Source organism: Scyliorhinus canicula, chromosome 6 (assembly GCF_902713615.1).
Source record: "Scyliorhinus canicula chromosome 6, sScyCan1.1, whole genome shotgun sequence".
Classification (NCBI taxonomy): domain Eukaryota; kingdom Metazoa; phylum Chordata; class Chondrichthyes; order Carcharhiniformes; family Scyliorhinidae; genus Scyliorhinus; species Scyliorhinus canicula.
In genome coordinates, this window is record NC_052151.1 from 110,153,847 (window position 1) to 110,176,773 (window position 22,927).

Genomic DNA, 22,927 nt, shown 5'->3' on the forward strand with positions numbered 1-22,927 from the left:
ACAGACCTGAGTTTTAGTTGGTGTTTATTTTCTGTGAAAACTTATGATGTGGCATTTTCTGATTGGCTCAGTCTTGCAGAGAAATTGAACAGGTCTGTACCAAAGGTGACTGCGAAAATGTGTTTGCTTAAGGCAAGGTGTGTCGTGTTAAAACTTTCATCTATAATGCATTTTGATTCTAATGAATGGTAATTGCCTGAAATGTTAACTTGGCTTTTCTCCACAAAGGTTTGTCTTATTGGGCGGCCAACTGGCAAAGGGGGACTGCTGCCTCACAGCGCGAGGGGCCCAGGTTTAATTCCAGGCTTTGGTGACTGTGTGGAGTTTGCACTTTCTCCCCGTGTCTGCATGGGTTTCCTCTGGGCGCCCCGGTTTCCTCCAACAGTCCAAAGATGTGCAGGTTAGGTTGATTGGCCATGGTGAAAAATAATTGCCCCTTAAAATTTTTTTAAAAAAGGCTTGCCTTGCTGAGTGCTTCCAGCATATTTCGTTGTTTGATTTACAGCATCTGCAGTGTTTTAGGAGTCTTCATAATTCTAATTAAAGTGAATTGCGCCATCTAGTGGGTCATGCCACAGAATACATTGTGCTGGAGCTTAGGCAGAGAAATTGCATTTAATGCTACTTCTCTTGCACATTTAACTCCTGCAAAATAACTGGCATAACATATACTAAATAATAGCACACCCAGACTTCAATGCTATTTACAGTCAGTCATCGTTCAGAGGTGAGGTGGTAAGATGGATACAGAACTGGCTCAGTCACAGAAGGCAAAGGGTAGCAGTAGGAGGGTGTTTTGCTGAATGGAAGGTCGCGACCTGTGGTATTCCACCGGGATATGTGCTGGGGCTTCTGTTGTTTGTAATATACATAAATGATTTGGAGGAAAATGTAGCTGGTCTGATTAGTAAGTTCGCGGATGACACCAAGGTTGGTGGAGTGGCAGATAGTGTTGAGGATTGTCAGAGGATACAGCAGGACATTGATGGTTTAGAAACGTGGGGAGAGAAATGGCAAATGGAGTTTAATCCAGACAAATGTGAGGCAATGCATTTTGGTAGGTCTAACATAGAGGGGAAATATACCGTAAATGGCAAAACTCTTAGGAATATAGAAAGTCAGAGAGATCTGGGCGTGCAGGTCCACCGATCTTTGAAAGTGGCAATACAAGTGGACAAGGTAGTCAAAAAAGCGTACAAAATGTTTGCCTTCATTGGCGGAGCATCGAGTATAAAAACTGGCAAGTCATGATACAGTTGTATAGATCCTTGGTAAGGCTACACTTGGAATATTGCGTACAATTCTGTTTGCCACACTACCAGAAGGATATGGAGGCTTTGGAGAGGGTGCAGGGAGGTTCACCAGGGTGTTAGCTATGCAGAGAGGCTGAATAGATTTGGACTGTTTACATTAGAACGACATGGGTTGAGGGGTAAGCTGATAAAGGTCTGTAAGATTATGAGGGGCATGGATAGAGTGGATGGGCAGGCACTCTTTCCCAGGGTGGAAGGGTCAGTCACCAGGGGGCATAGGTTTAAGGTCCGTGGGGCAAAATTTAGAGGAGATGTGCGAGGCAGGTTTTTTATGTCGAGGGTGACAAGTACCTGGAATGCATTGCCAGAGGAGATTGTGGAAGTAGATACTTAAACGGCGTTCAAAAGGCATCTCAACAAATACATGGACAGGATGGGTATAAAGGGATATGGTACAAGGAAGTGCTGAGGGTTTGGCCAAGGGTGGTATCATGACTGGTATAGGCTTGGATGGCCGAAAGGCTGGTTCCTCTGCTGTGTTGTTCTTTATTCTTTGTTTTCAAACTTTCATGTGATTTGTTCCCATCAGGTTGAGGAAGGTTGGTGGAAGGGAGTCCTGAATGAGAAAACGGGATTGTTCCCATCCAATTTTGTTAAGGAGTTGATTGATCCGACTGAAGATGGCGAAAGTAATGAGGTGTTAAGTGAAACAGGTAATGATAGCTTACTTATTTACAAGCCACCAGAAATATCTTTAATAATAATAATAAACTCGGGTAACTGTGAAGCAAACTATTTCATACATGCAGATTGAATTTTATTGTGCCATGTGACTCAGTTCGAAGGACTCTCTTTGAGTCGCACACAATCAAGGCTGATGCACTGAGGGAGTGCGGCACTGTGAGGTGCTGTCTTTCAAATGGGATGTTAAATTGAAGCCCCACAAGGATGTAAAAGATCCCATAACATTATTTTGAAAAAGAGCAAGGGAGTTATCAATATTTATCCTTCAATCAGCATCATAAAATTATCCGGTCATTCCCTAATCAAATCGAAAAATTGAACTTGTTACTGTAATCAGGGAATCCATTTGTGCACCAAGTCTCTGTATCCCGAACATCTGTTGCAACATATCAAAACCTCCAAATTTCTGTCATTCCTCTAGCATTGAGAGCATAAAAATGTCAAACATATCTAACAGACAACAAATCACTTATGATATGTGAATGCTAACTGACCTCCTTAGTAGCAGTACGCTGGGTTCTTTAAGTAGCACTTGAGATTTTCTTTTTTTTTAACAAACAATTTTATTGAGGTAGTTTTTGGCATTGTAAACAGTTACAGACATCAACAGAAAGAAAGCAAAAATGTGCAAACATCCACGTACATTCAATACTTCAGTCGTAACATACTGCACAAGCCCGCTGCTCTGAGATTTTCTTTTTAATCAGATGTGGCTAGGCCAGCATTTGTTGTCCTTCCCTAATTGCCCTGAGAATGTGGTGATCAGCTGCCATCTTGAGTTGCTGCAGTCCATGTGGTGTAGTTGCGCCTACTGTGCTGTTAGGAAGGGAGTCTCAGGATTTTGACCCAGTGATGATGAAGAAACTGCGAGTATATTTCCAAGTCAGGATGGTCTGTGACTTGATGGGGAACTTGCAGCTGGTGGTGTTCCCATGCGCCTGTTGCCCTTGTACTTCTAGGTGGTGGAGGTTGCAGGTTTGGAAGTGCTGTCAAAGGAGCCTTGTTGAGTTTGTGCAGTGGATCTTGTAGATAGATGGTACACACTGCTGCCACTGTTCATCAGTGGTGGGGGGGAGTGAACGTTGAAGGTGGTGGATGGAGTTCCTGTCAAACGGCTGCTTTGTCCTGAATAGTGCCGAGTTTTTTGTTGGAGCTGCACTCATGAAAAGAAATGAAAATCACTTATTGTCACAAGTAGGCTTCAAATGAAGTTACTGTGAAAAGCCCCTAGTCGCCACATTCCGGCGCCTGTTCGGGGAGGCTGGTACGGGAATTGAACCATTTTTTTTTTTTTTTTTAAAATAATTTTTATTGAATTTTCAAAATACAAACATTTTAACCCCCCCTACATTTACATTTAAATTATAACAAAACAAAGTCAAACCCCCCTACTTAACAAGAAAAAGAAAAAGAATCCCCCCCCCCCCCTACCCGCGCATCCCCCCCTCCCCCCCCCCCCCCCCCCCCGCCGGCGACCCGACAGTTAGACCAACTTATCATTTCTAGCAGCGTCCTCGGGCAGGCCTTGCCCGTGCCACCGCCGCTACCGTACTTCCTTCGTCGTTGTCCCCCCTCCCCCCCCCCCCCCCCCCCCTCCCCCCCTCCCGCCCTCCCCTCCCCTCCCGGGTTGCTGCTGTCATGGCCTCAGTTTCTATCTCTGATCCAAGAGGTCTAGGAAGGGTTGCCATCGCCTGGAAAACCCCTGCACCGACCCTCTCAGGGCGAATTTGATCCTTTCCAATTGGATAAAGTTTGCCATGTCGTTTAACCAGGTGTTAACACTCGGAGGCCTTTCGTCCCTCCACTGAATCAGGATCCTCCTCCGAGCCACCAAGGACGCAAAGGCTAATATTCCAGCCTCCCTCGCCTCCTGTACCCCCGGTTCCACCCCAACCCCGAAGATCGCAAGTCCCCATCCTGGCTTGACCCTGGACCCCACCACTCTCGACACCGTCCCTGCCACCCCCTTCCAGAACTCCTCCAGTGCCGGACATGCCCAAAACATATGTGCATGATTCGCAGGGCTTCCCGAACATCTAATACACCTGTCTTCACCCCCGAAAAACCGACTCATCCTTGTCCCCGTCATGTGGGCTCTATGCAGTACCTTAAATTGAATGAGACTTAGTCGCGCACATGACGACGACGAGTTAACCCTCTCCAGGGCGTCTGCCCATGTCCCGTCCTCTATCTGTTCCCCCAGCTCTAACTCCCACTTATCTTTCAGCTCCTCTACTGGTACCTCCTCCACCTCCTGCATAATCTTATAGATGTCCGAGATCTTCCCCTCCCCGACCCAGACCCCTGATAGCACCCTCTCACTCACCCCCCTGTCGGGGAGCGCGGGGAACCCCGCTACCTGTCGTCTGGCAAATGCCTTCACTTGGAGGTACCTGAACGTGTTCCCCGGGGGGAGCCCAAATTTCTCCTCCAGCTCTCCCAGGCTCGCAAACCTCCCCTCTATAAACAAGTCCCTCAGTTGTCTAATACCCGCCCTCTGCCAGCTCTGGAATCCCCCTCCTGTGTTTCCCGGCGCAAATCTGTGGTTCCCTCTTAGTGGTGCCCCTATCAGACCTCCCACTTCCCCCCTGTGTCGCCTCCACTGCCCCCAGATCTTGAGGGTGGCCGCCACCACCGGGCTCGTGGTATACCTCGTGGGAGGGAGCGGCCATGGTGCCGTTACCAGTGCCCCTAAGCTTATGTTGCCGCAGGACGCCCTCTCCATGCGCTTCCAGGCTGCCCCCTCCCCTTCCATCATCCACTTTCGTACCATCGATGTATTTGCCGCCCAGTAATATCCGGAAAGGTTGGGTAACGCCAGCCCTCCACTATCCCTACTCCGCTCCAAAAAGACCCTTCTAACTCTCGGGGTACCATGTGCCCACACATACCCCATGATACTACTCGTTACCTTCTTGAAAAAGGCCCTGGGGAGGAAGATGGGCAGACACTGGAACAAAAACAAGAACCTCGGGAGGACCGTCATTTTAACTGACTGCACCCTCCCTGCTAGCGACAGCGGCACCATGTCCCACCTCTTAAACTCCTCCTCCATCTGCTCCACCAGTCTGGAAAAGTTCAACTTGTGTAGGGTCCCCCAGTTCTTTGCCACCTGCACCCCCAAATACCTAAAACTTTTAACTGCTCTTTTGAAGGGGAGCCTCCCAATTCCCTCCCCTTGGTCTCCCGGGTGTATTACAAAGACCTCACTTTTCCCCAGATTTAATTTATATCCCGAAAAATCCCCGAACTCCGCTAGTATCCCCATTACCTCCGGCATTCCCCCCTCCGGGTCTGCCACATACAACAACAAATCATCCGCATAGAGCGAGACCCGATGTTCCTCCCCTCCCCTTGTCAGTCCTCTCCACCCCCCTGAACCCCTCAGTGCCATCGCCAACGGCTCAATCGCTAATGCAAAGAGTAAGGGAGATAGGGGACATCCCTGCCTAGTACCTCGATGGAGCCCAAAATATTCTGACCTCCTCCCGTTTGTTACCACACTTGCCATCGGAGCTGAATAGAGCAGTTTTACCCACTTGATAAATCCCTCCCCAAACCCAAACCTTTCCAACGTCTCCCACAAGTATTCCCACTCCACCCTGTCAAATGCCTTCTCCGCGTCCAGCGCTACCACTATCTCCGCCTCCCCTTCCACTGCTGGCATCATAATCACATTTAACAATCTCCGAACATTTGTGTTAAGTTGGCGTCCCTTCACGAACCCCGTCTGGTCTTCATGGACTACCCCTGGCACACAGTCCTCTATCCTGGTTGCCAGGACCTTTGCTAACAGCTTGGCATCTACATTTAAGAGGGAGATAGGCCTGTAGGACCCGCACTGGACCGGGTCCTTGTCCCGCTTCAAAATCAAGGAGATCAGGGCCTGCGACATTGTTGGAGGCAGAACCCCCCCCTCGCGCGCCTCATTGAAGGCTCGCACCAGCACTGGACCCACCAAGTCCACAAATTTCCTGTAAAACTCCACCGGGAACCCATCCGGCCCCGGCGCCTTCCCCGCCTGCATCTGGCCTATCCCTTTAATTAGCTCCTGCAGCTCTATCGGCGCCCCCAACCCTTCCACCAGCTCCTCCTGTACCTTTGGGAACCCCAATTTGTCGAGAAAGTTCTTCATTCCCCCTCTCCTCTTCGGCGGTTCAGACCTATACAATTCCCTATAGAAGTCCCTAAAGACCCTATTCACCTCTTGCCCCTTCTGCACTACATCCCCACCCCTCTCTCTCACTCCCCCAATCTCTCTGGCTGCATCTCGCTTACGAAGCTGGTGTGCCAGCATCCTGCTCGCCTTTTCCCCGTACTCATACGCCGCACCCTGCGCCCTTCTCCACTGCATTTCCGCCTTCCTAGTGGTCAGTAGGTCGAACCTGGCCTGCAAGCTACGCCGCTCCCTTAATAGCCCCTCCTCTGGCGCCGCCGCATATTTCCTATCTACTTCTAGGAGCTCCCCCACCAGCCTCTCCCTTTCCTGCCTCTCCTTCCTCTCTCTGTGTGCCCTTATGGAGATCAGCTCTCCTCTAATCACTGCTTTCAAGGCCTCCCAGACCGTCCCCACCTGCACCTCACCTGTGTCATTCGTACCCAGATAGTTCTCAATGCCCGTTCTCACCCTTCTGCACACCTCTTCGTCCGCCAACAGCCCTACATCCAGGCGCCACAACGGGCGTTGGTCCCGCGCCTCCCCCATGTCCACGTCCACCCAATGTGGTGCATGGTCCGATATCGCAATGGCCGAGTACTCCGTGTCCTGCACTCTCGGTATCAGCCCCCTGTTCAATACGAAAAAATCGATCCTAGAGTACACTCTGTGGACGTGGGAGAAAAAAGAATACTCCCTCGCCCTAGGCCTACCAAATCTCCATGGGTCTACCCCTCCCATCTGCTCCATGAACCCCCTTAACACCTCTGCCGCTGCCGGCCTCCTATTCGTCCTGGAACTCGATCTATCCAGCCCAGGGTCTAACACCGTATTAAAGTCCCCTCCCATGATCAGGCCCCCTGCCTCCAGTCCCGGGATGAGGCCCAGCAGGCGCCTCATAAAACCCGCGTCGTCCCAGTTCGGGGCATACACATTTACCAGTACCACACTCTCTCCCTGCAGCCTACCCCTCACCATCACGTACCTGCCCTCCTTGTCTGCCACCACCTCTGCCGCCACAAACGACACTCTCTTTCCCACCAAAATCGCCACCCCCCGGTTCTTGATATCCAAGCCTGAGTGGAACACCTGTCCCACCCACCCCCTTCTCAGGCGGACCTGATCTGCTACCCTCAAATGAGTCTCCTGCAGCATTGCTACATCAGCCTTCAGTCCCTTCAGGTGTGAGAAGACCCTTGATCTTTTGACCGGCCCATTCAGCCCCCTTACGTTCCACGTGATCAATCGGGTCGCAGAGCGACCCGTCCCTACTCCCTGTCGATTAGCCATGTCTTGTCCCTTGCTCGCCCCGGGTCATCCCTTCTTTTCTGACCCGCTTCCCATAGCGATGCCCCCCCCCCCCCCCCCCCACCCCCCCCGGCTCTCCCCTTCTCGTCCCTGGTCTTTCTAGCAGCAACCCGGTGTCCCCCCCCAGTCCCCCCCCCTTCCCCCCCCCCCCCCCTGGCTAGGACCCCTCCTAGCCGCGATGTACCCCACATCGTACTCCCGAGAGTCAGCTGGTCTCCGCTGACCCGGCTGCTCCTGCCACATTCCGACTCCTCCCGGTTCACCCCATCTGCGCCCGTGACAGATCCCCTTAAAACCCCCGAAAAAGACCCGCATAATCAACCCGCTCCCCCCCGTCCCGTCTCCCCAACTTAACGATATAGATACAAATACCCAATGGCAACTAAATACATAAATACTTAACTACATACTTAAATAACAAAATAATTAACTAACTATCAACTAACCGCGTGCCCAACCATCACCCTCCATCAAACAGTATAAATAACCGCAGATAACCATAACCCGAAAAGAAAAAAAAGAACCAAAAGACCCCCCCCAAGCACCCAAAGAAAAAGGGTAGGAGGGGTAAATAACTAAGGGAAATTGGAAACGGGAAAAAACACCCCATAAGAAGCCAACGACCCACAATAGAGATTTCAACAGTACAAATATACAGAAACACCCAACAACTCGAAACCTTCAAAATATTCAGAAAAGTCAACCGTTCGAGAAAAAACACCCCAAACACTCCACGAAACTGTTACCCAGTTCCGACCTGGCCTGGAAAAGAAAAGGGCCACTTGCACAATCAAGAGTCCCCCGGCGGCTACGACCGCCGGTGCTCCCAGGTTTTAGTTCGTGTCCAACTTTTCCTCTTGTACAAAGGTCCAGGCCTCCTCTGGGGACTCGAAATAATGATGTTGGTCCTTGTAGGTGACCCACAAGCGCGCCGGTTGCAACATTCCAAATTTGATCTTTTTCGCGTGTAGCACCGCCTTTGTCCGGTTGTACCGGGCCCGCCGCTTTGCCACCTCCGCACTCCAGTCCTGGTACACCCTTACCGTCGAGTTCTGCCACTTGCTGCTTTTCTCCCTTTTAGCCCACCTCAGGACTTTCTCTCGATCACTTAGCCGCTGGAACCGCACCAGCACCGCCCTCGGGGGCTCGTTTGCCCTAGGCCTCCTGGCCATGACCCGGTATGCCTCTTCCAATTCCAGGGGCGCCGGACCGGCCCCTTCCCCCATCAGGGAGCTCAACATCTCCGCCACATATCCCGGGAGATCCGACCCCTCCAGGCCTTCTTCCAGGCCCAGGATCCTCAAATTCTTCCTCCTCATCCGAGTGTCCAGCTCCTCGAAGCGGCTCTGCCACTTCGTGTGGAGTGCCTCGTGCGCCTCCACCTTTGCCCCGATGACTGTGGCCTCCTCCTCCCTCGCGGCCATCTCCTGCTGCAGATCTTTAATCGACGCCTCTTGGATCGCCTGGGCTCCCACCAACCTGGTGGCCGTCGCGTTCATGGACTCTAAGAGTTCCACTTTCATCTCCGTGAAAAAACGGAGGAGAGCGGCCTGCTGCTCCTCCGCCCATTTCTTCCACTCCTCCGGTGCACCGCCGGCCGCCATTTTGATTTTCTTCCCCCGCTTTTTTTGGGGAGCTGCTGCCGTTTTTCTTGCCGCTCCACTCCGGGTACCGACCATAAAATCGGTCTAGTTCTCCTCAGGGGACCTTCCCCCACCGGGATTCGTTTTTTCAGCGCCGTTGGGGCCCTCCAATTGGCCCAAAAACACCTTTGTTGCAGGAGCTTCCAAATGTGCGGCTTAGCTAGTCATAGCCGCAACCGGAAGTCTCCGGGAATTGAACCATGCTGCTGGCCTGCTTTGGTCTGTTTTAAAAGCCAGCTCTTTAGCCCTGTGCTAAACCAGCCCCGTCTTCAGGCATTCAGGAGACTAATCCATCAGACCCCTGATTTGTGCTTTGTAGATGGTGGACAGGCTTAGGGGAGTCAGGAGATAAGTTACTCGCCGCAGAATTCCAAGCCTCTAGCCTCCTCTTTGTAACCACAGTATTTGCATAACTGGTTGAGTTCAGTTTCTGGTTAATGATGAGCCCCAGGATGCTGATAATGGGGAATCCAGTGATGGTAATGTCATTGGATGCCAAGGGGCGGTGGGTAGATTCTCTTGTTTAAGATGATCATTGGCTGGCACCTGTGTGGTGTGAATGTTACTTGCCAATTAGCTCGAGCCCAAATGTTGCCGAAGTCTTAGTGCACCATGGGCATGTACTACTTCAGTATTCAAGGAATGGTGAATGGTGCCGAATAAAGGTAAATCTCCACAGGCCATAGGCTGCTTTCCCTTTTGAGGGGGAGAGCTGACTGGTGGTGATTTAACCTGAGGATCACCACATCTCGGGTGAGGCTGAGAAGGCGGCGCCTTCATAAATATTGTGCAAACAATCAATGGACATCACTATGTCTGACTTTATGATTGAAGGAAGGTCATTGATGCAGCAGCTGAAGATGGTTGGACCTAGGACACTACCCTGAGGAACCCGTGATTGACCAATCATCTTCTAATTGAAATTGTTTAAGGAAAATGCACTGGATCATAGTTTGTCACATGAGTAGACAAGTTGTGCAATTATTTCGGGGGTAGACAAAGGAGAAGAGTAATGGAAAACATTGCATTAGGATGTTCTTTGTTTCTTGTGCAACTGTTTCTTCATGGAAAATAAAGAGATGGTCATCCCAAATTGAACATAGTTTACTTTTCCCCATACTTAGAAAGCAATTTAACCCTTCAGATGCAAGGAAATTTAATCTAATTTCCAAAACAAATTTGTAGATTATTCAAACAGACTTTGGATAGCAAAACATTGGGCACTGTTTCAGTACAGGAAGGATTTAATTCCTCACTCAGTCATGGTTGCTCAGGAGACAGGTGCCCCTTTAGCTGAATTTTTGTTCTTCCTCCTAATTAAATGCAAAGTAAGGATGGGTGGAAATAAAAGCTCTCAATACGTTCAACGTAGATTGAATATATAGTGATTTGTCGAATCACTGGGTCCTGCTAAAAGACCCACAATATGGAGGAAGGAAGCTTTTCAGAGAGGCATCAGTAGAAAAATAGTTAATGTGTCATATTCACTGGATATGTTTCATGCCCCAGTGGTTAATTTGATTTTTGTCTACCAGGAACAGTTCAAAGTTCTGTCAGAATTATTATTTCCGCTATTGGTAATGGATTACTTTGTTAGATGGCAAGGGATTGTTGATGGGAGTATATGTAAGGCACAAAGAGTGGTGTGATCCTCACACTTTCAAGAATCACTTGTTTGTTGAAAGGCTTGCCACAATAACTTGCAGTCTATGTAAGGATTTTCTTTTCCTAAAAATTTTTTTGGTCATGGATGTGGCTCAGACTGAAGATGGTCTAACTTGTAAAGTTGTCTTCATTCTTCAAGCTGAGGTGCCATTCAAAAGCCAAGTTGCACCTACCCATTCCACTGGCACTTGTTGCACATTTTTGCATTGGTTTTTGCATCATATTTCGACTGACTGGTCAAGCTGCATTACAGGACTGGCTTTGACTGCATCTTTTATTCTGTGGGGAATGGCATGTCACGCAGGCAATTTGAATAGGTTTCGAGACGTCTTAAAGGAATGTTTACCTTTACAAGCACCAGGCCAACTGTGCTGCTTAATCCTGTTGTGTGGGATGTGTTTCAGTTTGAAGAATGCAGAGCCTGTAAAGTAGGTAAGTCTATAATTTAAAACATGATGCTACTCTATCCATTGTAAATTGGTTTGCTGACACAAATTATTTACGCTGTATTAAAGATATGTCAGTTTTATTAACAAAAGTGACCATCTTTAACGCATTAAACACATTTGATTCTTTTGGTGTAACAGATGTTCTTGTCAAGGAATTAATTGCTGTGGGACCCACATCACCAACATCACCTATCGAATTCACAGGAAACGAGAGCCCGATAGGAGCAGGAACAACTGCCCAACCAAAGAAAATTCGTGGTGTGGGGTTTGGAGACATATTTAAGGAAGGATCTGTAAAACTAAAATCAAGGTCATCGTCTGCTGAACTGGAGGATAAAAAGTCAGAAAAGGTAGGCCGAGCATTCCTGGAGAGGAATTCTCTGCATTATGTAGTTTGCATGATATGAAATATCATGTTTTGCTTAAAATGCCATAAAATTGAACTATTAGCCATCACTGAGGTTGTCAGAAAATTACGTACTGGAAAAGTATTTGAGTCCTCAATGTATTGACCTGTTAACTGATTTGACCATTGTCATAGATGTTTACAGATTGGGAACAGGCCCTTTGGCCCAGCTTGTCCATGCCGCCCAGTTTTGATCACTAAGCCTGGTCCCACTTGCCTGTATTTGGCCCATATCCCTCTATACCCACCCTGCCCATGTAACTGTCTAACTGCCTTTTAAAGGACAAAATTTTACCTGCCTCTACCACTGCCTCTGGCAACCCGTTCCAGGTGCTCACTACCCTCTGTGTGAAAAAATGTCCCCTCTGGTCTCTTTTGTATCTCTCTCCTCTCACCTTAAATCTATGCACTCTAGTTCTAGACTCCTCTACCTTTGGGAACATATGTTGCCAATCAACCTTATCTATGCTCCTCATTATTTTATAGACCTCTATAAGATCACCACTAAGCCTCCTACTCTCCAGGGAAAAAAATCCCAGCCTATCCAGCCTCTCCTTGTAACTCAGACCATCAAGTCCTGGTCGCATCCTCGTAAATCTCTTCTGCATTCTTTCGAGTTTAACAATATCCTTCCTGTAATAGGTTGACCAGAACTGTATGGTCTTAACCAATATCTTGTACAATTTCAACAAGGTGTCCCAACTCCTGTATTCACTGTTTTGATCAATAAAACCTGACATGCTGAATGTCTTCACCACCCTGTCCACCTGCGACTCCACCTTTAAGGAGCGATGTACCTGTACCCTTAGATCTCTTTGTTCTGTAACTCTCCCCAACTCCCTACCATTAACTGAGTAGGTCCTGACATGATTTGATCTACCAAAATGCATCACCTCACATTTATCCAAATTAAACTCTATCTGCCATTCACTGGCCCAATTGGTCAAGATCCTGTTGCAATCTTATATAAACTCCTCTATCCACTATGCCACCAATCTTGGTGTCACCTGCAGACTTATTAACCATGCCTCCTACATTCTCATCCAAACCATTTGTATATATCACAAATAACAGTGGACCCAGCACCGATCCCTGAGGCACATCACTGGCCACATGCCTCCAGTTTGAAAACAACCCTCCACAACCACCCTTTGGCTTGGGTCGCCAAGCCAATATTGTATCCAATTGACTACCTCACCCTGGATTCCGTGAGATTTAACTTTTTGCAATAACCAACCATTCGGTACCTTGTCAAAGGCCATGTCGACGGCGTCGACTACGTTGCCCTCATCTACCTTCTTGGTTACCCCTTCAAAAAAGTCAAATTTGAGAGACACGACTTTCTCCTCACATAGCCATGTTAACTGTCCCTAATTAGCCTTTGTCTAAGTGCCTGTGGACCCTGTCCCCCTCAACTTCTCACAACTTAAACTCCACAGAAAGAAGGCTCCCAGGTCTGTAGTTCCCAGGCTTATCATTATTATCGGGCTTATTATCGGGGCCTCACGGTAGCATGGTGGTTAGCATCAATGCTTCACAGCTCCAGGGTCCCAGGTTCGATTCCCGGCTGGGTCACTGTCTGTGTGGAGTCTGCACGTCCTCCCCGTGTGCGCGTGGGTTTCCTCCGGGTGCTCCGGTTTCCTCCCACAGTCCAAAGATGTGCGGGTTAGGTGGATTGGCCATGCTAAATTGCCCGTAGTGTAAGGTTAATGGGGGGATTGTTGGGTTACGGGTATACGGGTTACGTGGGGTGATCATTGTTCGGCACAACATCGAGGGCCGAAGGGCCTGTTCTGTGCTGTACTGTTCTATGTTCTATGTTCTATTACAGCACCACTTAAACAAGGGCGCAACATTTGCTTCCCTCCAATCTGCAGGCATCTCTCCTGTGGCTGTCGATTCAAATATCTCAGCTAGGGGGCCGGCAATTCCCTCCCTAGCCTCACGCAACGTCCTGGGGTAAATTTCATCAGGTCCTGGGGATATATTGCTTTTAAAAAAAAAGTTTGAGTACTCAATTCATTTTTTCCAATGAAGGGGCAATTTAGCGTAGCCAATCCACCTAGTCTGTACATCTTTGACTTGTGGGGGCGAAACCCACGCAAACAAGGGGAGAATGTGCAAACTCCACACGGCCAGTGACCCAGAACCGGATCGAACCGGAGACCTCAATGCCATGAGGCAGCAGTGCTGACCACTGCCCCACCTTGCTGCCCAAGGGATTGATCTATCTTGATGTGCTTTAATACCTCCAACACCTCCTTCTCTGCAATATACACTCCTCAAGTCATCACTTTTTATTTCCCCAATTTCCAGACGCAAAATAATCATTTTGGACCTTTTCCACCCCTTGCGGATCCGTACATATATGACCTTGTTTATCCTTAAGAGCCCTACTCTCTTCCTCGTCACTCTTTTGCCCTTCATGTATCTGTAACAGCTCTTTGGATTTTCCTTTGCCTTATCTGCCAAGACAACCTCATGTCCCCTTTTTGCCCTCCTGATTTATCTCGTAACTCTACTCCGACAAACCTATACCCATCAAGGGATCCACTTGATCTCAGCTGCCTATCCATGTCATATACCTCCTTCCTTTTGGCCATGGCCTCAATATCCTGAGTCATCCTGGGTTCCCTACTTCTACCAGCCTTACCTTCACTCTGAGGAACCTCGCCTTGAACCCCAGTTAACACCATTTTGAAAACCTCCCACCTACCAGCTGTCCCCTTGCCTGTAAACAGGCTCCCCCAATCAAAATTTGATAGTAAGGTTTGCCATTCGAATTGATTAAATATTAGCGTAGTTGCATAAATGAATGCAAGATTGGCTTGGTGGTACTTCTCCACCTGCCATTTGTACATTTGATTGAATATTTGAACATTACTCCCGAATTTGAGCACATAATTAAGAATGCTAGACGGAATGCTATATTTATCAGGTGTGTCTTTCACATTAAGCAGATCTAAACAGTCTGCCTGTTTTTGCTGGTTTATCTTGTAGTAATAGCTGGTGAAAGGGCAGTAAGTCCTCCTAATGTTGTTGCAAGTATTTATCTGTAACCAACAATAGCAAAATGGGTTCACTAATCCTCCAGCCCAACAATGTCAAGAATTCTGTGTTCCTCCAGCTCTGCATCCTTAATCTCTTCACCCCAGCACCTGCAGCAGTACCCTTTTGCCGTGTGGGTCCCAAGGTCTGAAATTCCCTGGTTAAACCGTGCCACCTCTTTCCTCCTTTAAGACAGTTCTTAAAACCTATCACGTTCACCAAACGTTTGATCGCTTGACTGAATATCTCCTTTTATGCTCTGAGAGTTTACACCCATGTGAATAACCTTAAATTCTTTTACAACATTAAATATTCTATTTAAATGCAAGTTGACATTTATCACTGTACTGATTTGTTTTAATATTTGCTGCCATGTTTACTTGAGCCGTAACGGTGATTACACTTCAAAAATAATGTGTGGGAAGCACTGGAACGTAAATGTTGCAATATACATAAACATTTATTTCTGTTTCAGTTTCTCAGTGAGATCAGGACATGCAAGGCTGTGTATGACTGTTTCATTTATGTGTGGTTATCTTGGGTGGGTCAAAAAGGTGCAGGAGTGGAAAATTGCAGCTGGGTAGACAGGGAGTGGTTTACATGACTAACCTCACTGGAAATTGCCAAAATTCTAAGGTTGATGTTGTGACTAAATCTACCACTCAAAGTTGTGCTTAAGCTTGCAGAAGGAAAGAAACATTATCAATGGGACCACAAACAGTATTATGAATGTAACACTTAATACCTGCATCAAATGGGTTTCTCCTTTGTGACAATATCCTGTTTGTTGAGATCCAAACTGAGTATCTGTTGTGGCTCAGTTGGTAGCATTCATGCCTCTTAGCCTTTAGTTCCCCCTCCAGGCCATGAGCATAAATATCAACGCTGACCATCCAGTGCAGGACTGAGGGAAATGCAGCATTGTCGGAGGTGCCATGTTTTGGATGAGATGAATTGAGGCCCCAGTTTGCCTATTCAGGTGTCTGTGAAATACACCACGGCACTAAAGAGGACTGGTGATGGGGGGTTTATCCCCGGTGTCCTGGCCAATATTTATTCCTTGATCAAAATCTTTTTTAAAAAAAAAGAGATTATCGGGTCATTACTACATTGCTGTTTGTGGGAGTTAGCTGTGTGCAAATTGGTTGACACATTTCCTACATTACAACATTAACTACACTTCAAAAGTACTTAATTGGCTATAATGCACATAAGACATCCAGTAATTGTCAAAAATGTTCTATATGCATGCAAACATTTTTTTTTTATATATATAAATTTACCCAATTCATTTTTTTTCTCCAATTAAGGGGCAATTTAGCGTGGCCAATTCACCTATCCTGCACATTTTTGGGTTGTGCGGTGAGACCCATGCAGACACAGGGAGAATGTGCGAACTCCGCATGGACAGTGACAGAGATGGAACCCGGTTCCTCAGCACTGTGAGGCAGCAGTGTATTTTTAAAAAATTAATTCATGGGATGTCGCTGGTTAGGCCAGCATTTATTGCCCATCACTAGTTGCCCTTCATCAGGTGGTGAGTTGCCTTCTTGAACCGCTGCAGTCCCTGAGGTGTAGGTGCACTTACTGTGCGGTTAGGGAGGCAGTTCCAGGATGTTGTCCCAGCGACAGTGACGGAACGACGATAATATTTCCAAATCAGGGTGGTGAGGTTCCCAGGTATCTGCTGCTCTCTTCCTTCGAGATGGTCGTGGTCATGTGTTTGGAAGGTATTGTCTAAGGAACCTTGGTGGGTTACTGCAGTGCATCTATTGATTAAAGGTTCTCTGCCACTCGACAAACAGATTGAATCAGATATATCAGTTGCTAACATATCCATTTTGAAAATGACAATATGATAGGAAATCATTTGCTTGAAATATTGGCCTCTGCTCTTTGCAGAATATGAACTTCAAAATTTTGCTCACTTTCAAGGAAGAATTCAGTAATTTAGATTGATTTTGTGCTTGGTAATATGGTTTTGCGAATATTCCTCTTTGAGCAGATGGGTCACACTATATTAATTATAATGTCTATAATCAATTCAAGAATTGATGAAATTTTGTTCTTGGATAGTACCAGAGGAGATCAATGAGCTCATAAGATCAAAAAATTCAATTTGATAAGTTCTGAGGCCAAAATAACTATAAGCCTGCTATATTGTGGAAGAATGGCTTTGTGTGTTGTATGAGATACTCTTAAAATATGTGATGAAATGCAATTATAATTGCCTTGACACCTCTATGTTTACTAATTTCATGCAATTTTATGTACTTATACAGCAAATAACTCCAACCAGTAATGCAGAGGCGGTGAAAAGTGAACCAGAAAATAAACATAAAGGTATCTTTCAGACGCCATAGTAGCACATGAAATTTACAAGCCGTTTTCTTGTTTTCCAGTCCCTCCGTTGCCTTGCCCCTCTCGATCTCTAATCTCGTTCAATTCCACAACCCTTTGAGATATGTTCTGCTCTCTGATTCTGGTCTCCTTGTACATTCCCAATTTTAATTGCTCCACCATTGATTGCTATGCCTTCAATTAACTAGGCCTCAAGTGCTGGAGTTCTATCCATGCATTTTCTCTCTGCCTCTCTATCTCACTTACCCCATTTAAAGCATTCCTTAAAACTGCTCTCTTTGGCCAAGCTCTTGGTCCTCTCACCGACTATCTCCTTATGTGGCTTGGCAGCAATGCTCTTGTGAAGCATCATGAGACATTTAGGGGCAACAGGGTAGCATGGTGGTTAGCATAAATGCTTCACAGCTCCAGGGTCCCAGGTTCGATTCCCGGCTGGGTCACTGTCTGTGTGGAGTCTGCACGTCCTCCCCCTGTGTGCGTGGGTTTCCTGCGGGTGCTCCGGTTTCCTCCCACAGTCCAAAGATGTGCGGGTTAGGTGGATTGACCATGTTAAATTGCCCGTAGTGTCCTAATAAAAGTAAGGTTAAGGGGGGGTTGTTGGGTTACGGGTATAGGGTGGATACCTGGGTTTGAGTGGGGTGATCATGGCTCGGTACAACATTGAGGGCCGAAGGGCCTGTTCTGTGCTGTACTGTTCTATGTTCTATTTCATTACTTTAAAGGTTCTAGTTATCTGCCAACTTATATTTAGATGCCAGTGCTTGATCTTGGCCAGTGGTGGTTGGATAACTCAAAATGTTTCACAAATTAATCAGAACTATCAGAAGTTAGTGGGAAATTGGTGTAAATAAAGAAGGCGTATGGTATCGTTAATGCTAAAAATTGTTTAACTCACTGGAATGGAGAGGTTAGATATTTGGAGTGTTTTTGTTAGAAGGAGCAAAACGATTGCTTACTGCTTTTAATATCAACATGGTTCTACTGCCCTCTGGTTGAAGTGAGCAGTTTCACAGTGTAACTCTCCAGATGAGAGAGAATATATTTTGAAAAGCCATAGTAAATCCAAATCGTCATATGAACTTAATGGTTGAGTTCCAACACTTCCCTCAAAATACAGTCAATCACGTTGAGCTATTGCAGAAGAATATTCAATATTTCCTTCTCTCAAAGCAATTTCTAGTTCTACACGTATTGATATTGAGTTAGATGACGTGTTTTGCTGGTTCAACTACAGGTGTTGTCAGCTCAAAAGGAAAGTAGTAAGTATTTTGCAGGCTTAAACAAAATCTGTTCAGTACCTTAGAAACTAACTTATGTGTGTACGATACTTTACAGCATGTAATAGAGAATGTATAATCGTAGCCTCACTTAACCACCACTTGACCTGATATTGTGCAAAAATGTGTAGTAACTACAGTTTGCTGTGCCGGCTGAGTAATCGGTTCAGTCTTTTGAATGGAATTGCTGCTGTTAACATTGAGTGTTTTCTCTAATTACTGTCTGAGTATAATGTAAATTGTTAGGTGTGCTTTCTTTAATGCTCAGTTATGTTTTTTGAATGAATCATTTTTTTGTTTCTTGCAAAAAATAACAATTTGCTAATAAAACCATACCCAACTATTTATTTTAAATTGAACTGTCTTTTAAGACGCCCCCAAACTTGATGTGTTGTGTTGGGTGGGGTTACTGGGTTATGGGGATAGGGTGGAGGTGTTGACCTTGGGTAGGGTGCTCTTTCCAAGAGCCGGTGCAGACTCGATGGGCCAAACGGCCTCCTGCACTGTAAATTCTATAAAATACAGGTTCAGATGGTGCAGCAGAGACTTCCAATATGCAGGACAAGTTGATGTTCAGGGAGAAGAATTAGATGCTGAGAAGTCACTGTGCTCCATTTGGAATGTGTGATTTGGTTGTAATTACGTATCCATTCTGAAAATGATTGAAGGGGGTGTCAAGCGATGAGACCTCTTAAAACTTAATAGCTAGGATGCCACTAGAGTAGTTTTACACAAGTTAGCTTATTAAGGACTGACAATTATAGAAAGTGTACTGGATAATCATTATTAACCATTAAACCTGTATTTTAGGACATAGCAGTGATAATCAGGTAAACTATAGCGACAAGTAGTGGCCACAATGCATGATGGAATTTAGGCTAGCTAACTTGCCCATGTTTTTGAGACACGGGAGATGTGTGATCAGCAAATTACATAGTAAGCAAGTTTTTATCAGTGGCGCCCAATATCCTCTGGAAGTGAAAAGGAAGCCACTTGTGATATCCTGGCTCTCTGAAACAATCCATGGAGTAAAAAGGATGCCAGTTCTGCCATCCTGTTTTTAAGTGAACAAAGAGTCGGCAAAATGTTAAGATGGGGAAAACCACTTGGGATTGATGTAAAGTCTTTTGTAAACAACAGGTGACAGGATGAGGCTCAATCATGGGTTGATCGCAATTTATTGGATAAGTTTGAACATGACAGCTTCAGGGATTGGATCGAGTCCAGCTGGGGTGGGCTATTGATTTTTGTAAATTGTATAATTGATGTGTTTTTATCGGTGTTCAGCAGATCGATCTTGGCATTATCCAGGTCCATCTCTCGTACACTAAACCAAGCTTGGGTTAATAAATAGCCATCTTAACCAGGCTGTGTGTCTGCTCTGTTTATTAAGCTAAGGCCTAACAATGAGGGACGGACTCCATGTGAAGGCTCGCTCAATACTCGGGCATTGGAAAACGCTCATACAATGACAATGTGATAAGAAACCATATGCTTGAGATATTGGCCTCTGTTTTTTGCAGTATATGAACTTCAAAATTCCACTCATTTTCATGGGAGGAATTTCATTATTTCAATTGATTTTCTGCTCGGTAATATGGTTTTAGGAATATCCCTTTTTGAGACGATGGTTCTCATTACATCACAATGTCTATAATCAAAAGATGAATCTTTGCACTCATTAAAATTTGGAGCACAGAGAAATATCTCATCATGTGAATTGAAGAATAAGATGCCACAGAGTATGACACAGAATCTGGTGCCAGTAACCAATTTCTTAAGTTCTCTTGATGGACATCATATGCCAATACTGGATATGTTTTCACTTTACTTAAAAATCTGATTCTTCTAATGAAACTTTGAATGAAAAATTCTGGGAGACAGATAGAAAGGATGAATTGTTTCAACTAGATTGAATAGTGATTTGAATAAATGAATAAAATGAATGAAAGGAATGTGCAGAGGAAAATTAATGCCCGACTTTGGATCTTGAATGAATTTTACATCTTGTGTGCTTTGATTCATGGGATATTAGCATCCTAGTAACAAGACTAGGCCATTCAGCCCCTCAAGCCTGTCCTGCCATTTAATGAGATCATGGCTGATCTATAACCAAACTCCATATACCAGCCTTTGGCCCATGTCCCTTATCAAATTTAAAATTAGCAACTGCTCTAATTTCAACTGCTGTTCGTGGGATAGAGCTCCAAACCTCCACCACCCTTTGTATCAGAATATTGGACTTGTTACGGTGCAGAAGAAGGCCATTTGACCCATCGCATCTGCACTGACTCTCCAAACAAGCATTATGGCCGAGTGCAATTCCCCTTACCCGAATCCCTAAATATTGTTTCTGTTTACCATAAAACATGCACTGCAGAAACAGCACTGCCAAACCTGCAGCATCTATCGCCTAGATAATGAAGGGCAGTAGATGCATGGGAACATCACCACCTGCTTGTTATCCTCCGAGCTACTCCCCATCCTCACTTGGAACTATATCACTGTTCTTTCACTGTTGCTAGGTTAAAGTCCTGAAACTCCCTTTCCAACAGCACTGTAGATGTACCTGCACCAGATGGGCTTCAATGGTTGAAAAAGATGGCTCATCACCACCTTATCAAGGCAATTAGGGATGGGCAACAAATGCTGGCCTTGCCTGTGGCACTCGCATCCAATAAAAGAATAATAAATAACAACTGCAAAAAAGGTTTACCCCATAATATTAAAAAGAAACATATTGTAATAAATTCATGTTTCGTCAAACAAATTCCTTTTTTGGTCAATGAAGGGAATTTGCTACATAAATTTGTTTTAAATTTGATCACTTTCATGCCAGCTCCATAGTGGGCAATGCTCATGTTTTAGTCCACTGACTTATTATTATCAGTCATTTCCTATTAGTCTAACCTACTTTACTTAAAAATCTGATTCTTCTAATGAAACTTTGAATGAAAAATTCTCAGCATCTAACTCTTCTCCCTAAACATCAATTTTCCTTGCTTATTGAAAGTCTCTGCTGCACCATCTGAACCTGAAACAAGACATTAAATCTGAATGAAGAAGTGCTTCCTAACATCTCCTGAACTGTCTAGCCCTAATTTTTAGACTATGCCCCCTAGTTTTAGAATCCCGAACCAGTGAAAATTGTTTATTTTTATCTACGCTATCTTTCCCTGTTAATATCTTGAACACCTCGATCAGATCAACCCACAACCTTCTAAATTCTAGCCACAAGTCTAATTTGAGAAATCTCTCCTCGTAACTTTTTTAAAAATAAATTCAGAGTACCCAGTTCATTTTTTCAAATTAATTGGCAATTTAGCGCACCCAATCCACCTACCCTGCACATCTATGGGTTGTGGGGGCGAAACCCATGCAAACACGTGGAGAATGTGCAAACTCCACTCTCCTTGTAACTTAACCCCTGTAGCCCAGATATCATTTTTGTAAACCTATGTTGTACTCCCTCCAAAGCCAAAATATCCTTCCGAAGGTGTGGTGTCTAGAATTGCAAGTGGGGCCTAACCAGGATTTTTTTTAAACAGCTGCAGCACAACCCCTGCATCTTCAAACTCAAATCCTCTAGGTGTAAAGGCTACCATTCCATTAGTCTTTTTTGATTATCTTCAGCACTTGTTCCTGGCAATTTAAGAATCTATGCACCTGAACCCTCCCAAGTCTCTTTGGGCATCCACTGTACCTAACCTCTTTCCATTTAGAAAGCATTCCTGGTCTAAAATTGATAACCTCACACTTGCTTACATTGCTGGCTGGCTATCATTTGTTTCCCTTCCCCAATTGTCCTCGAGAAGGTGGTGGTGGTGAGCTACCTTCTTAAACTGTTACAGTCCATGTAGTGTAGGTACACCCACAGTGCTGTTGGGAAGCGAGTTCCAGTATTTTGACCCAGCAACTGTGAGGAAATGGCAATATAGTTATAAATCATTATAATGCGCAGCATGAACGGGGGGGAAAGCTGCTGATGGTGGTATTCCCTTGTGTCTGCTGCTTTTGTCGTGGGTTTGGTAGGTGCCGCCAGAGGAGGCTCAGGTATACAATGCTGCCACCTGTGTCAGTGGTGGAGAGAATGAAGGTTGATTAATGTAGTTGGAGCTGCACTCATTCAGGCAAGTGAAGAGTGTCACATCACACTCTTGAACTTGTGCCTTGTAGATGGTGGACAGACTATGAGGAGTCCCCAGTCTCTGATGTGCTTATGTTGCCATAGTATTTATCTGGATTAGGCAAGGTAAATTTTCTGGTTAATAGTATTCCTACAAGGGTTAATAGTGAGGACTCCAGTGATGCTAAGACAATTGAACACCAAGGAGAGATGGTTAGATTCTCTCTTTTTGTCAATGATCATTGCCTGACATTTCTGTGACACGTATGTTACTTGTCGATTGTCAGGCCAAGCCTGAATGTTGTCCGTATCTTGCCACAAGCGAGTGCTTCTGTCTAAGGAGCAGAACGCTGCACAATCATCAGCAAGCAGCTCCATTTCTCTACTTGTGTTGAAAGGTGAGTCATTGATGGAGCAACTGAAAATATCAGGGCCCTGAGGAACACTTTTAGTCATCCTCTGGCACTGAGTTGATTGCCCTTCAAAAATCA

The 22,927-nt window shown here is 45.7% G+C and overlaps 1 protein-coding gene across 2 annotated transcripts in view; it reads left to right on the forward strand.

Annotated features, from left to right (window-relative positions):
• Positions 1-22,927, forward strand: part of LOC119967389 (CD2-associated protein) — a 277,194-nt gene that overhangs the window by 164,918 nt on the left and 89,349 nt on the right. For both annotated transcript variants that reach the window (XM_038799889.1, XM_038799890.1), the window contains exons 5-7: positions 1,843-1,966; positions 11,357-11,568; positions 16,955-17,015. In XM_038799889.1, coding sequence (XP_038655817.1) covers positions 1,843-1,966; positions 11,357-11,568; positions 16,955-17,015 — 397 coding nt within the window. The remainder of the gene's footprint in view (positions 1-1,842; positions 1,967-11,356; positions 11,569-16,954; positions 17,016-22,927) is intronic.